Source organism: Dermacentor variabilis, chromosome 3, assembly GCF_050947875.1.
Source record: "Dermacentor variabilis isolate Ectoservices chromosome 3, ASM5094787v1, whole genome shotgun sequence".
NCBI classification, from domain to species: Eukaryota; Metazoa; Arthropoda; class Arachnida; order Ixodida; family Ixodidae; genus Dermacentor; species Dermacentor variabilis.
The window spans coordinates 38,167,781-38,181,438 of NC_134570.1; the positions used below are offsets into that span (position 1 = coordinate 38,167,781).

At 41.0% G+C, this 13,658-nt stretch overlaps 1 protein-coding gene across 6 annotated transcripts in view; it reads right to left on the reverse strand.

Annotated features, from left to right (window-relative positions):
• Positions 1-1,538: 1,538 nt before the first annotated feature.
• Camta (Calmodulin-binding transcription activator) overlaps positions 1,539-13,658 on the reverse strand; it is a 528,965-nt gene continuing 516,845 nt past the window's right edge. For 3 of the 6 annotated variants that reach the window (XM_075684812.1, XM_075684808.1, XM_075684813.1), the window contains 4 exons: positions 12,793-12,867; positions 11,622-11,652; positions 9,689-9,809; positions 1,539-8,219 (listed from right to left, as the gene is read on the reverse strand). In XM_075684812.1, the coding sequence (XP_075540927.1) occupies positions 9,708-9,809; positions 11,622-11,652; positions 12,793-12,867 (208 nt within the window). In that variant the 3' untranslated portion in view covers positions 1,539-8,219; positions 9,689-9,707. The remainder of the gene's footprint in view (positions 8,220-9,688; positions 9,810-11,621; positions 11,653-12,792; positions 12,868-13,658) is intronic. The other 3 variants (XM_075684809.1, XM_075684811.1, XM_075684810.1) reach the window with 3 other exon arrangements.

The following is a 13,658-nucleotide window of genomic DNA, read 5'->3' on the forward strand; positions in this document are numbered from 1 at the left end:
GCATTACAGTTAGCCCTAACCTGCTCGTATTTCACTTGTCCATGTTAGTAGTACCGCCAAGCCTTCCACAGCACGGACAGAAACAGACGATTCCTTGCACGAGGTGTGAAATCCGATGTATACGTGCTTGGTTCCTACATCAGTGCAATGGACAGCATAGTGTGCAGCAAACAAATAGTATCTGGCACAAGGAATTCCAGTCACGCTTGTTCATTAGGATAGTTAACATTACTAAAGCAAATGTTGAAGTATTCAACAGCTGTCTCAAGATGGCCTTTTTCGATTTCATCTTCACAGAAATACTTCACAGAATTCCTTGCTGCCGGGAGCGAAAATTCCCAAGTGTCCTTACCTAGTGACTAAGAGCTGCGAAGGCAAAAGCCTTGTAAAGCCTACTGTAGTCCATCTTAATCCATGATAGTCCACCTCAATCCTCCTTAGGACATCTTAATTGACCTTAATCCAGCCTTAATCTATTTTAATCCTATCAATAATTAACTTTGCTAATCATTAATCATCTTTCATAGATGGCTGTAAATGCTTTGGTTCGCTTCTGGCTTTCATTGGGTCATAGAGATCTAAGGCTTTTGCCTTAATAAAGGAAATTCTAAAAGAGAGAGCTGTTGACATCTTTCAGTAGCACAGTACCAAGTACAAGGAACATTTTCATAAAAAAAGTACAATGTGGTTTCACAGCATAGTCACCCACATAGCGTATGCCTATAGCATAAGTGCGACTTGGTATCATTTACCTAAAACGGTAGAGGCTTGTGAAACTGTTAGGTGCGTTTCAGGTACACTGCATGCAAACTAGTTTATTAATATTCATACACCATTTTTCTTTGTGGAAGTGTAGTGGCCACATTCATGGATGCAATAAAAATTATTTTTAAAATTTCCCTGCTGTGCTAGCGATTGCTTTTGATGATGCCGACGCTGCAGTAAATTCAGCGCAATTTGTTATTGAAATGGCACAATTAAATGAAGCCTAAAGCCTGAAGCATCTCTGCAATGTGCTCAATGTTTAATAGAACGAAGATATTGATAAAGCAAATTATCTGCTATAAAAAGTGAATTAGCATTAATGAGTGCTGCGCCACCATAACAAAACAAAAAATATAGAGCCAGGTGCAGCATGGGTAAAGTGGATGTCTGTGTGCATGCAAAAAAGAAGTAGAAAATGTAAGCTAGTAGGAAAAAGTTGACACATTTGCAAAAGCAAGCCAGAAGTGCAATCCTAATTTGGGTAACGATGGAAAAAGTACACATTTTGACTGCTTGCACCATGTACAAATAGTAAACAGAGTTAATACTGAGCAAAGGCTTGCCCCTTTGTGTTACAATGTAAGGTGCAAGAAAATGGGTATAGTTCTGCACTAGCTACAGGTGTAAACAGCTGCCAGCACAAGTGTGTGCTTTTTATAATGAATATACTGGTTATCACAACAAATCTTCTGTCCAGACTATGACTTTGTTATGTACAGGTTTAACTGTAATAGTACTGCTGTAGTGTAACAGCACAAAGGAACCGAGAATGGTGAAAGGAAGAATAGTTTTTATTTGTTTTTGTGGTTTTTACACAGTGAAACACGCATGAGAAATTAGTGATAACATGGCGCTGGGGTAACAGATGAGATCAAGAAAAAATTGCGATACAGGAAACAAGAACAGCAGCTTGAAGAGTGTCTATGCCCACATCGTGTGGCTTGATGAAAGCATCTTTTTAACTATCACACTTTTCTCTGCCCCGCAGTTTGAAAGAAAGGAGGGGGGGTGGGGGAAAATAAACGTTCACAGAACTTACAACGACTTTACTAGCTCTGCCTCCGAGCCAGCACGTTCATGCTCTCAACAGACGTTTAACATGTCTCTCCCCTGCAACACTATTCTTCTCAACACCCTGACCACGTAACTTCCTTTCGACAGCAATCAATCATGCAGCAGCTTTTTCTTCACTCGCTATCAAGATGTCTCAGCTAGACTGGTGAACATGAACCGAAAAACAAGAAAAAATGAAAAATTGCAACTTTTGCAAAAATATTCAGTCGTCAAAAATACCAAGGAACTGGCAGTAAATATATATATTATATATATATTTATATATTATATATATGTAAAAAATCGTTAACACGAGGCTCTTAACAAACTCTACAAGTGACTCCTAGGTAGAAATTACAAAACAGCTATGGACACCACAAATGTATCGAGCAAAGGGAGGAGGAAAGGAGACAAGGGAAAGGACATGGGGGCAACAGTAGAAAAATGGTTTCAACATGAAAAATAAGAAATCTTCGAATTTTTCCCTTCTGGGGGCATCAGGTAACGGCCGCGTCGACATTCGAGTCTGCACCGACGGCCCTGTATTGGCGCTGGGCGACCCAGCTTTTGCACAAACGAACAGCACTGAGAAACAAAAATAACAAAACAACTCAAGAACAGCGACACCTTGTGCTATCACGATTATTCACATCTCGCGATGAAGGTTTCTGAGCACAAATATAGTTATATATGTGTTTATATAGGTGTGGTACTAGAGAGAGTGACAGAAAGATGGCGAGAGAGAGAGAGAAGTGTATCTATGCTGGTTTGCTCCTCTCGCAGCACACTTTCCAGGCTAAATGGGCTTTCCAGACGTGTTCTCTCGCCTTGTGCTTTTCCTGCTGCTTATGCAGCGTGTTTACACTGGCGTGTGAGCGGCAAAGCTTAAAGCTTCTGCATCCAACATCCTGGTGTCTCTCCACTGAAATGGTGTGCATGTCTTCGCGATGAGATTCGTTATGAGATTTCAAAGACTAGTTGCAACAGGCTTGCACATTGTACTGATCATGTAGCTTACCAAAACACCTACAAAGATGCATGTTAATGTTCAGTGCATGGATGAATAGCAAAGCAAAACTACACAGAGAGAAAAAAATATACTGTAAGACAAATGCTTTCGAGATTGGCAGCATTATCATCCAGGCTGCTCTGAAGTGCATAGCAATTAAGGAATATGGTTTATTCTGGCACTTGGATACCAGGCTCCCCAAGAAAGATGTAAAAGGTTTATAGGAGTAATTCCAATTTTCATTAATAAAAAGGTATACGGATGGACGAATTACAAATGTTGCAATTTGCAATGTTTTTCATGTATGATTTCAAACAAGTATGATGGGTTTTACATGGGGCTCGTGGTTGGCATTTGAACCAGAGGCACCTCTGCTCTGCAATTTATACAAATACATCAGTGTTCGGATGAAAACATTGTTAACCCATCACCATGTTGCCTCTGTCCAGGAGACAGCGTGTATATGGGCAACACAGAAGTGTGTCATTTGAAACTGCACACACCGTATGTTCTTCCTTTTGCCAAATAAAAGAAAAACCAGCTGCAGTCATGTGTATGGTTACAGATATCGATCGATCACATGTACATAATCATATTGTGCATTTTAGGATGCAAACTTAATCAAAATTACTCAGTAACATGTGCTAAGCAAATTCTGCCAGACTTCACTCGGAGTGATTGGCCACACAGAAACAGCCTTGACTTGGGCAGTGTGTGTGACAATATCAGGGTGCATTGCACGACACAGTGGCAAATTATGTGATGTGGCTCAATTCAAAGGCAAATAAATTGATATTAAATTCATCTCAGATACAAATGTTTTCAAGCTTGTGCTGTGATGCAGATGTAAGGGCACACCTTGTGCAGAGACCAAATCATTTCTCTCTCCCCCTCTGCGAAAGCAAGAGTGACGGCAACAACGATTCTGGGTTCCTCCACATCTAACGGCGCTCACTAACGCCCATCACACTTGGACTTGGGGGTGGTATTTGTACTGGTATACTTCACTTGAAGTAGAGACGGTGAGAGAAGAAACTAGAGAGTAGTTATAGTTAGGTAGCGCTTACAGGTGAAAGCTTTTTTTTTAAGAAAAAGACAGCACACTACCATGTCTTGTATGTTGCTTTTTTTTTTTCTCGTAACCTCTCCTCAGTACATTGGGACTGCATTGCTGGGTATACAGTGTGACTACACGTATAGTATGTACATGCGGCCAACTCTGCACGCAGACGCGCGCTGGCGTCACATGACTGCATCGAGACATGACCAGAATATCAACACAGGTACGCACACAGATGCAGGAGGGCCGTGGGTATATGCGACAAGCAGCCTCTGGGATGTGGACAGTTTCTGGCATCGAAGACAGTCAACAAGAATCACCGACATACGCGCGCAGATAATGCATTCTTACTCGTCACCCCATTTAACACTTCGAGAGATCCTTTCTCTCTGGCCATTCCTGCAGATACCTGTTGCCTCCTCTGGCTTCTTTTTAGTTTGAATCCCTGTGCTGCTTCACATTGCGCCTTAAGAGTTTGGATTTGTGTGAGTGAGAAATCATGCCCAACTCGTCTATGAATCTAGCAGGTCCCTTGGATTAGATTGCTAATCAGGTGCTCTGAGATGCTTGGTTGCTAATACTTAACTTAAAGCTACTCTAACTACATGTGCAACCCTAGTTGCCCGAGTTCCGCGTACTATATATAGAAAAAGAAAGGCCGCTGCTCTTGGTTGTAAGCACTAGTTACCTAGAAGGACAGTACTAATCCCGGGAGTTCAAATATACTGGCACATATAAAATCCATGTACCTCGGGAAGGGCATGTAATATAAGCCAGGCTACGTATGTTTGACAAGTAATACAAAAGCTTCAAGAAGCTGATTCAACCAAGCTCCCAGAACATCTTCGCCTTTGCCTGAATAATATGCCCTGCAATGCTTCATAAAATACTAGCAATGTTTGCTGTTAGTTGTAGATTTGGCAAGAGGGACACTGAGTATACCGCAGTATTCGTTTTTCTGAAGTCATTCCTCGCACAAGTACATGAAGGACCTGGAAATGCTACTGCTCACCAACAATGTCCAGCACGTTTACTCAAATATATTAGTGTGAGCTGTGAGCCCATTAACTGTTTGCCATTAGGTAAGCACAGGTGAGCAGCTGCTCTGCCGTAGATTCCTAACAGAATGAAATAATGCTGCATTAGCTCTATTCCAGGAGCAGCGGTGGTAGCACATAGTTTGTAGTTTGTTGAGAGTGGCATGAATGCTCCAAAAAGCAATCAAGCAAAAAGTTAACACTCCACACTACTTGCCAGTATATTGCAGGCATGTTTTTGTTTTTCATTACCCCCATATTCTCGAATGCTTCTCCAATTGACGCACCACTTTTGATCTTGGGAGCTGAAGGCAGCCCTGTCACTCAACTTTGCCTCTTTCAGCTGCTCATTGTAATTTTGTTGTGATACTGGTTTTGAGCTTTGTGTCTGAATGGGATGCCTAAATGAGAGATAGCTGTACTGTGGTGTCACATGTCATCGTCCGACAAAGACATGTTGGCACGCCACTATCTCTCAGTTGGAAAACAATGCCACACAGGCAGTATTTCCAATGAGAGTGGACGCTGCAGAATAACTTGCACAGTAGCATTCATACAGGTGCGCAAGTTGCAGTTGTCATCTCTTCAATAACAGCTGTGATAACATTCATAAGGTGGGAGATAGTTCACCTTGCAAGTCAAAGGACATGCAGCGATAAAATGCACAAGTATAAAAGCAATATTTATGGTTTAGACACTTGTTACAGTTATTCGTAACAAGTTTTATGCTGGGGTACGAAGTGGCATGAAACTAATTTTGAACTTTCTGACCTCACAACTCTAAACCTTTGGTCATTGTAACTTCACATCTAAGTGCAATTCAGATTTTTTCATTAAAAGGTTTAGTGGTGTTGCGCTTCGGTGGCTCATTTGGACGTCCTGATATAGAGGTGCATTTCTCAGGTTGGGTCCTTACCACAGGAACCTCTGAGCACAATGCTAAACATCAAACAAAACACCCTTCACTCCCGAAAGTTCAGGTGGTGCCTCAAATAGATTAGCACTTAAAACCTGAGGGACTGATGGCCATGGCAGCTTTATCCCTAAGAATACATAGCAACATAGAAGCTGAGCACATGAAACATGCCTCTGATAAGCATGTGCTTGGCAAACAGACTGGCTGGCCTTACCATAAATCAAAAGTATGTGGCACCCATCAACAGCGCCCTGTTAAAGAAGCAACAATTCCTTTACAACCTTCTCTTCACCTTACTACATAGTTTGTACCTATGGCACGGACATGTGACAACAGGAAAGAACAGACAAGGCGTTGGCGGGAATGTTACACCAATGCACGGCACGAGCAAAAACAGTCAGCAACAAAGATGTATTTCATAACACTCCCTCGTATGCATCAATATCGCAAGATGCAGGTGCTCCGGTCTGCCAATGTGCTAAAGCGTGTGCGTCCAGTTGGCATCAAAAGCTGTGGAATCTGAAACAAAACTGAACATTTCCACAGCATATAGCACTAGGAATTCTTGCCTGTATTGGTATATATGCAAACAATATGGTGTCGTATGCTTTCACTGGCTGTGGGCACGAACTGCTAGGAAATAAAGATGTTTTGCAGAAATCATGCCCTGCAGAGTTTTGACACTGACTGTACGCTCAATGTTTCTGTACCTGGTTCGCTACTGTAGCACTAGGCGATTAATTTTTGTAAATCCTTGACAGCTGCACAGTCTATTTTTCCCAGAAAAATTCGAGTTCGATTCAGAGAACTGGGAAAACCATGCACACGAAGTTGGGAAATACACAGCTGATAATTTCTCTGTGCACGTAGGTGAAGCTGCAAAACTTTATCTGAATTTTTAAATGAGAAAGAAGCTGCTACTTTGGCTACTCCTGTGCACACATTACTCAATGTGTTCATTTTTTTTCAACAAACAGAATGCCTACCTGTGGTTTCTACTACCTTTCTATTTGCGAGCATAATAGATATCAGCAGTTGCACCGTGTATGTAAAGTCACTTTACGGGCATTCACTCTGGCCTCGTGTTTATCTCTTGCCTTCAGTAATGACATCCGACGCCTTGACTATTCATGCCAGAACGTTGTTTGTACCGGGACTGACCTCTCCAGACCAACATCGTCCCACTTCGGCTTTTTTTTTACTTGTATTTTTCTTGGGAGCTTGCAGGCAGAGTGTTTCTGTGCGCACAACGCCGCCACCTTCACAGTGGACAAAAATAATTCTTCCATGCAGCAGCGGAAATGGTTATTAACGTATTGTCAAGCAAGCGTTTCTGGCAACAGGAATATGTGTATATATAAATATATATCAGTGAGATGACACAGCAACAACAAAGAAACTGAGAGACATCCACTGCAGAACTTGCGTCCTGTCCTATGTTTACACAGCAGTTATCATATACTGGTAAGTGCAAAATATGGAGTGATTGACAGTTTCGCAGAAAACATAAAAATAAGAACCTGTGTCGAAAGGCAACACTGAGCTTTTGTGTTTTTTTTACAGACAACATTTAAAAAGTCACACTGAAGATAAATTACTGATGAAAACGCGAACAGTCATTACAAACAATGCTCTCCATACCTCTCTCTCTCTTCATTTTAATTTTTTTAGAGTGTGTTTGTGTGCGTGTCTTGTGGTGAAGATGAAAGGTGCAGCAGAGAAAAAGATTTGTCTAATGGAGGAAGGAGGCTTTTATGGTTTTACAAACATTTGTACCATACTGCGTATTTTTTTGTGTGTATGTTTATGTCATGAACGCAGAAGAAAAGAAGGCTATAAGCATGGGAATTAATGTGTAAAACAAGGTTCATGAGAATTTGTATGTTGAAAAAAAGAAAAGAGAGAGAAAAAAGGAAGTGTAAAAAGAAAGTGCAAAAGAAGAAAAAGATGCCCAAAATGGTTTCGGTACACGAAATTAATTTCCAAGTTCACAAAAAGGATCCCTCTATTCTGAGGTCACACTGCCAAGTAATGTGCTGGATTAGCAACCTCAACAAGCGATGCCACATAAACAACGCAAATTAAAAGTGCGCTCTCTACTGAGCGAACAACTCTGGGCAAGAAAAGCAACAGCCTTGTACAAACGCATTTTCTCGCAACAGCAAAAGTGAAGGACATAAAAGTACATTGTTCAAAATAACCCAAATGACAGGGACTGCGTTATACATATGTATGCAGAAAGTAATTGAAGCTGTGGCTTCCAAGCGCTGCATGGAAACCAAAATTCTCGCATCAGCAAAGCTGCTGCAGCTTTCCACCCTCGTCTCTCCTCCAGACGTTTCCTTCTCCCTCATGCACTTGTCGCTTGAGCTCACACTGCTGAAACATGATAAGGACAAAGAGGACATCCGAGAGTGGTTAACACAGCAACCAAAAACTCAGAATTTTTTTTTCTAAGAATAGGGTAACCTTTTTTTACCCACTTATATCCTCAAAGGTAATGCAGTTATACTTCTTGGGCACATTGATCGACATGTATTGAAGCCATTGTAGTGCAAAGAAACATGAACGCAGAAGAAGACAGGACACCATGGGAACAAGTGCCTGTGGTGTCTTGTCCTCTTTTTTGCCTGTGTTCCCATGATGTACTGTCCTCTTCTTTGTCCATGTTTCTTTCTGCTGCAATGACTTGAATCCTCAAAGGTATTTTTCTGAGCAAGTGTAACAGACCCTCCCCTCCTGTTCTGACTTTAATTTTGCATTATCTAGCAAAGATGTTGTTTCTACTTGATGTCTTTCAGGCGTCCGACTATGCCTTACACAAGAAGGAACAAATACTGTTCCATCAAGCGACTCTCAAACACGGTTTGAAAAAATGCCGGGTGGTCTGTTACTTTCGCATGTGAAAGCACATGAAAGGGGAAATGCTGAATCTATTTAGAAGTGTAGATCATCTTTTCAAGATATGGCTTACAATTCTCCAGTGAAAGCAACAGTAATTGTCAGTTGACAAAAGAGGCTGAACTTGCATTTTAGAATCTCACACCTACACCCTTAGCTGACATTAACTTGACATCACAGATTTCACAGTATCTTCACAGTAAAAATCCACACTAGCTGCTAGTGTTATGCTACTTAGGCAGTAAGCAATTTACTTAGCACCAAGCAGACACTGTAAAGAATTGATGAAGTCATGAGGAGCTCATGTGAGCAATTCAAAATGGTCTCATCACTCATCTTAATATTTACACTCTTTCTGGCACACCAAGCTCTCACTCGTGGTGAGACTGAGCTGTTTGTAACTCCACAAGTGCAATGTAGTGATGTGGCTTGAAATTACACCTCTTTTGAGTGTCTCTTTAAAAGAAAGAATGCATGGCTGTGAGTTGTGTGAGTTGATATTTTATAGAACAAATGCATTGAACAAGGGCCAAGTTAAGGAGGAAGATAGGACACATCTGCCGAGCACAACTGAGCATTTATACTGAAATACAGAAAGAGGTAAAACAGTAATATACAAGCACCTTATGTAAATGCCACACCTGGATGTTGCCCCTCAATCTCTCTTTATTATAAATTGATTAAGGATCGTAAAGGAAAATAATTGTGACCATAATTAGTTGAACCAACGCATGACTAACAGCTTAAATTCTTTTTTGATAAAGAGCTGCAGAAGCACAGCTGATGCAAAAGCTGCCTGCTTGTTGGATATGACAGGCCTCAGCGATTTCCCTTGGTTATGCTGTCACATGTGCTGTCTTTTTTCTTGAATTGCTTTTTTCTCATTCTAGGTGCCTTTGACAGAATTTAAACCAAAGAATTCCATGCCAGGTGAGCAGTAGTCTGACCTTTCAAGCCTCCTTGAAGCTAGAAGGCAGTTCCTGGGATTTTGTGGGCAGCCGTGGTGGTGCTGGAACGACCACTGCTGGCCTCTCTCTTTCGGCAGCTAAGGCACGCTCTCTCTGCAATCTGAAAGGGCAGCAACAGCAAGTTCAATTGCCTGGGCTATTCACGCAGCTTAAGGTTGTGTGTGGTAAAGTTACAAAAAACTTAACTGATCGGAAATAAAAAAGACATGTGACACGAATCATAGTTAGTGAGTGTTTACTTGAACTGAGTTTTTCAGAATTCTAGGCACAACATTAAGTTGTGTCAAATCAAATACGTAGTCCACTGCCAAGCGTCCCTCATCCACAATGATGTGACTGAGATGTGTCCGAGACAGTGCTAGGCAGTATCGAAGATACATGTATCTTAGATACTATCTTGGATATTCTTCGGGTATCTTGTACCTGTATCATGATACATCTGGCAAGACATGTATAAGAATTGTATTTCCAATACATGAAATGATGTATAGTGTATCTTAAGATACAAAATACTGCTATTGCAACATCACCGTGAGAAACTATATAAACGTCGGCTGAACTCCACTTCTCGTGCTGATGCTGCTGCCATTAAGCCACCCCAATAAAACTATAGGCAGTGACATTCTTTTTTCTTTCTGCCAGAGACCTTGAGCGAGGGCAGGTGATGAGGTCTGCACGTCCTTATTAGTGGAGCAGAGTCACGTGTGGGCACTCGTGCCATCTCTACAAAAACAAGCACGCAAACGTCTGTGCGCAGCCAACCTTTTGGTGTCTTGATCTTTTGTTTTTAGTTTCGTCGGTGCCATGACACTTGCTGGTAGCCACCATACTGTTCTGTGAACGCCAATGCATACAGCATCTTTCGTGCAAAATTTGATGCCGCTATAGTGTTGTCATCGAAGTTTCTATTGCGTGGTGCTTTGTTACGAAGTCTGAAGCCCCCACAAGAATATATATTTGGCATTTATTGAACCAATATTGATTAGGTTCGCTTCATTTCAAGGAGAAATAACAAAAAGGCTGTCAATCCTTTAACGCAAACATTGCCAGAAATTGAGGGGGGGAGAGGAAATGAAGCATAATGTTTACAAGTGTGTAACAGCAATATAAAATATCACAATTCTGTAAACTGCCTTTATTAGAGCATCTTTAGGGGGCAAAGTTGATATATTATATACTTCTCTGAAACAGCAGATCTTCTTCAGTATGTATGCAGGCAAAGTGGTACAAATCTTAGACCCCTGGCAGTCACGCACATTTGATTCTTATTTGAGTTAGCAAATAAGCTAGTGTAAGAAGGGCAGTGTCATTGAAAAAACCATAATTTCAAACTTTAATGTAACTGTTTTCATTGTAAAGATATTACGTAGAAATGATCAATAGGGAGTGAGCAAGAAACGCCTAAGCCTGGGGCCAATGTTTTGACAAGAGGACTTGGTTATTCGGGGCAACAACTTGATGTTGTGAACAACTTCCCTTGTACCACTGTTGATCGATTGAAGTAGTCATTATCCTGCGAGTCCTTTGCCTCGCCTACACAGAGGCAAGGAACAGATGACCATGTAAATGGAACACATAAATGTTGCACTCCAATCACATACGCTCACATACAACTTGTGTCTGCATACAGTAGTTTGTGCATGCTGAAAGACAAACAGCAACTAATTAGCGTCCTTCATTGCTGTTTCCCCTGCTCCTTTATTAATTACACTCCACTCTGCCATGGATCCACCTCACCTTTCACACTTTGAAAACATTTTGTGCGTGTTGCATTCTTGTAGAAATATGTGCAGCATTCAAGAAAATGTCACAGAAGGAAAACAATAACCAAATGTGCGAGTGAGAATAAGAAGGTGCAGAGAAATAAAAGAGAGTAAGAATGACCGCTTGAGAGCAGGAAGAGACGACTCACCACTTTCCCATGTAAAAACTCCCACATGCTGCTTTTGTGTGAAAGTACGAGAGAGAAAGAGAAAGCCTGTCAGCATACTATGTGAGCTTAGGAATAAAACAGAGGGAAGGATAATGACAGAACTGTTGTTGCATGCACACTGGTGGTACCTAAAATGATTTAATCATGCTATGTATAGATGCATAAGCAAAGTGTAGCGAGTAGTGCGTTATCTTCAAGGCTGATTGCGATTCGGACAGCAGTTTTTGCACTTAGTGGCCATAGCTGCAGCATCAACACTTTGTTTGAATGCATTCAAGTGTGTTGGTTAAAGGGCAGAGTAAGAGTGACAGCGGCTTAGGCACATAATTAATTAAGAAGGGGGGGGGGGAAGGAGTAGTGATTAGGACCAACCCATGCCTGATCACTGCATATGCCACTGTTTAGGGGGTTGATTAGTGTCCACCCCTACTGTCCTCGGACAAAACAGTGTTCCATATGCATGCATACACACATCGTACAAAGTGAAATGCTCTTCAGCAGTAAATATATGAGGCAAGAGCAGAGGCCCAGAAAGTATTCAGATTAAAAATCAGCCAAAGGGGTGATTCATATTCAAAAATTATACAGATAAGTGAGAAAATGCTGGAGAATAGGTGAAGGGCAATAATATGTATAGTGTTAGAAAGAAATGGGAATGTGTATCCCAAGCATGTGCCTCTATGGCGAGGTTAGCTCCTTGATACAAAAGGAGGCCTTTGTATGTATCTATCCAGAAACAAAATTATGCATGTGACATTTTGGAGCAGCAATATAAAGCCAAGATGTTAATATTCTGAATTGCTTGCAGCACCAGTTTTAAATCTATTAAATGACAACTAAACCTTCAAAGCACTGCAACTAGTTTATATGGCTGATGTGAAACCTGCAATGACAGACGTCACTAACCAACAGGTCTATAACCCAGCGGTATAACTATCTTATTGCCCAATTTTCATTTCTGACCACTTAACACTTTCAGAGCAATAAACAACCTGTATATCCTTGGAATTGTACGATAAACCAGTTCAACTTGCCAGCTATTTTTGCCTTGGCAGCTAATAATAATGCGCAGCATTTCATTCAGGTCCCTCATAATACTCTCACTTTCGAAGGTGATAGGAAAAAAAAGTGCTCCTCTGAGTAGACTCACTTGTTTTTCGACTGTCTCATGAACTGCTGAATCTTCCTAGCGGCCTGGTGCTGACGCCGCTGGGAATATGTTCGCCTGCAATGAAAACTTGATACTTAAGGACTCGAACCACGCTCTTCTCAGCTGTGAGTACAAACTGTATTTGCATAAACACAATGCAAATTTTACCCCTGCAATTTTCAGCTTAAAACTGTTTGAAACCCTGACACAAATATTTTAACTATGTTTTACTTGGCTACGTTTTATCTTCTATGCTTTACTTAGCTACGTTTAATGTAAAGAAGAAAGCCAGCACTGGATGTGCGGTACATTACGAGTGGACTTGCCTACTGACCAGGAATGTAGTCATGCAACATCGTTAAGTTCCAGCAGTAGGGCAAGGCATACAGTTTTTTTAGAAAGATTATTTTGCTCATAAACAAACAATACAAAGCTCACAGTTAGCTGCATCACATATATCCCCATGTAAGCATGATAACTTCACTCCTCTTTCCATGATAACCAGATGAATTCACAATCAGGTTCTTTAAAAAAATGCAGCCTTTTAGAATGTAAAAATATAAATACATGTTAGGTTTTCATTCACATTTTAGGGAGATTGTACTCGTTAAAAACATTCAGGAAAAAAATGACACTTTGCACATGTTGACCAATTTTGCATTAAGCAACGATGGGTTGAGCAGTGCCCAACCCAGCAATGAGCACTTTCTGGTTGCTCTTCTAGTTTTCAACATTGAAGATTGTACTGAATGCCTCTCTCTGGGTGACCTGTAAATCTGACCAGCTGCAATGACATATAATTGCAGAAATATACATCAGGTTATGATTTTCTTTTCATGAAGAAAGTGCAAACGCTAATAAGCCCG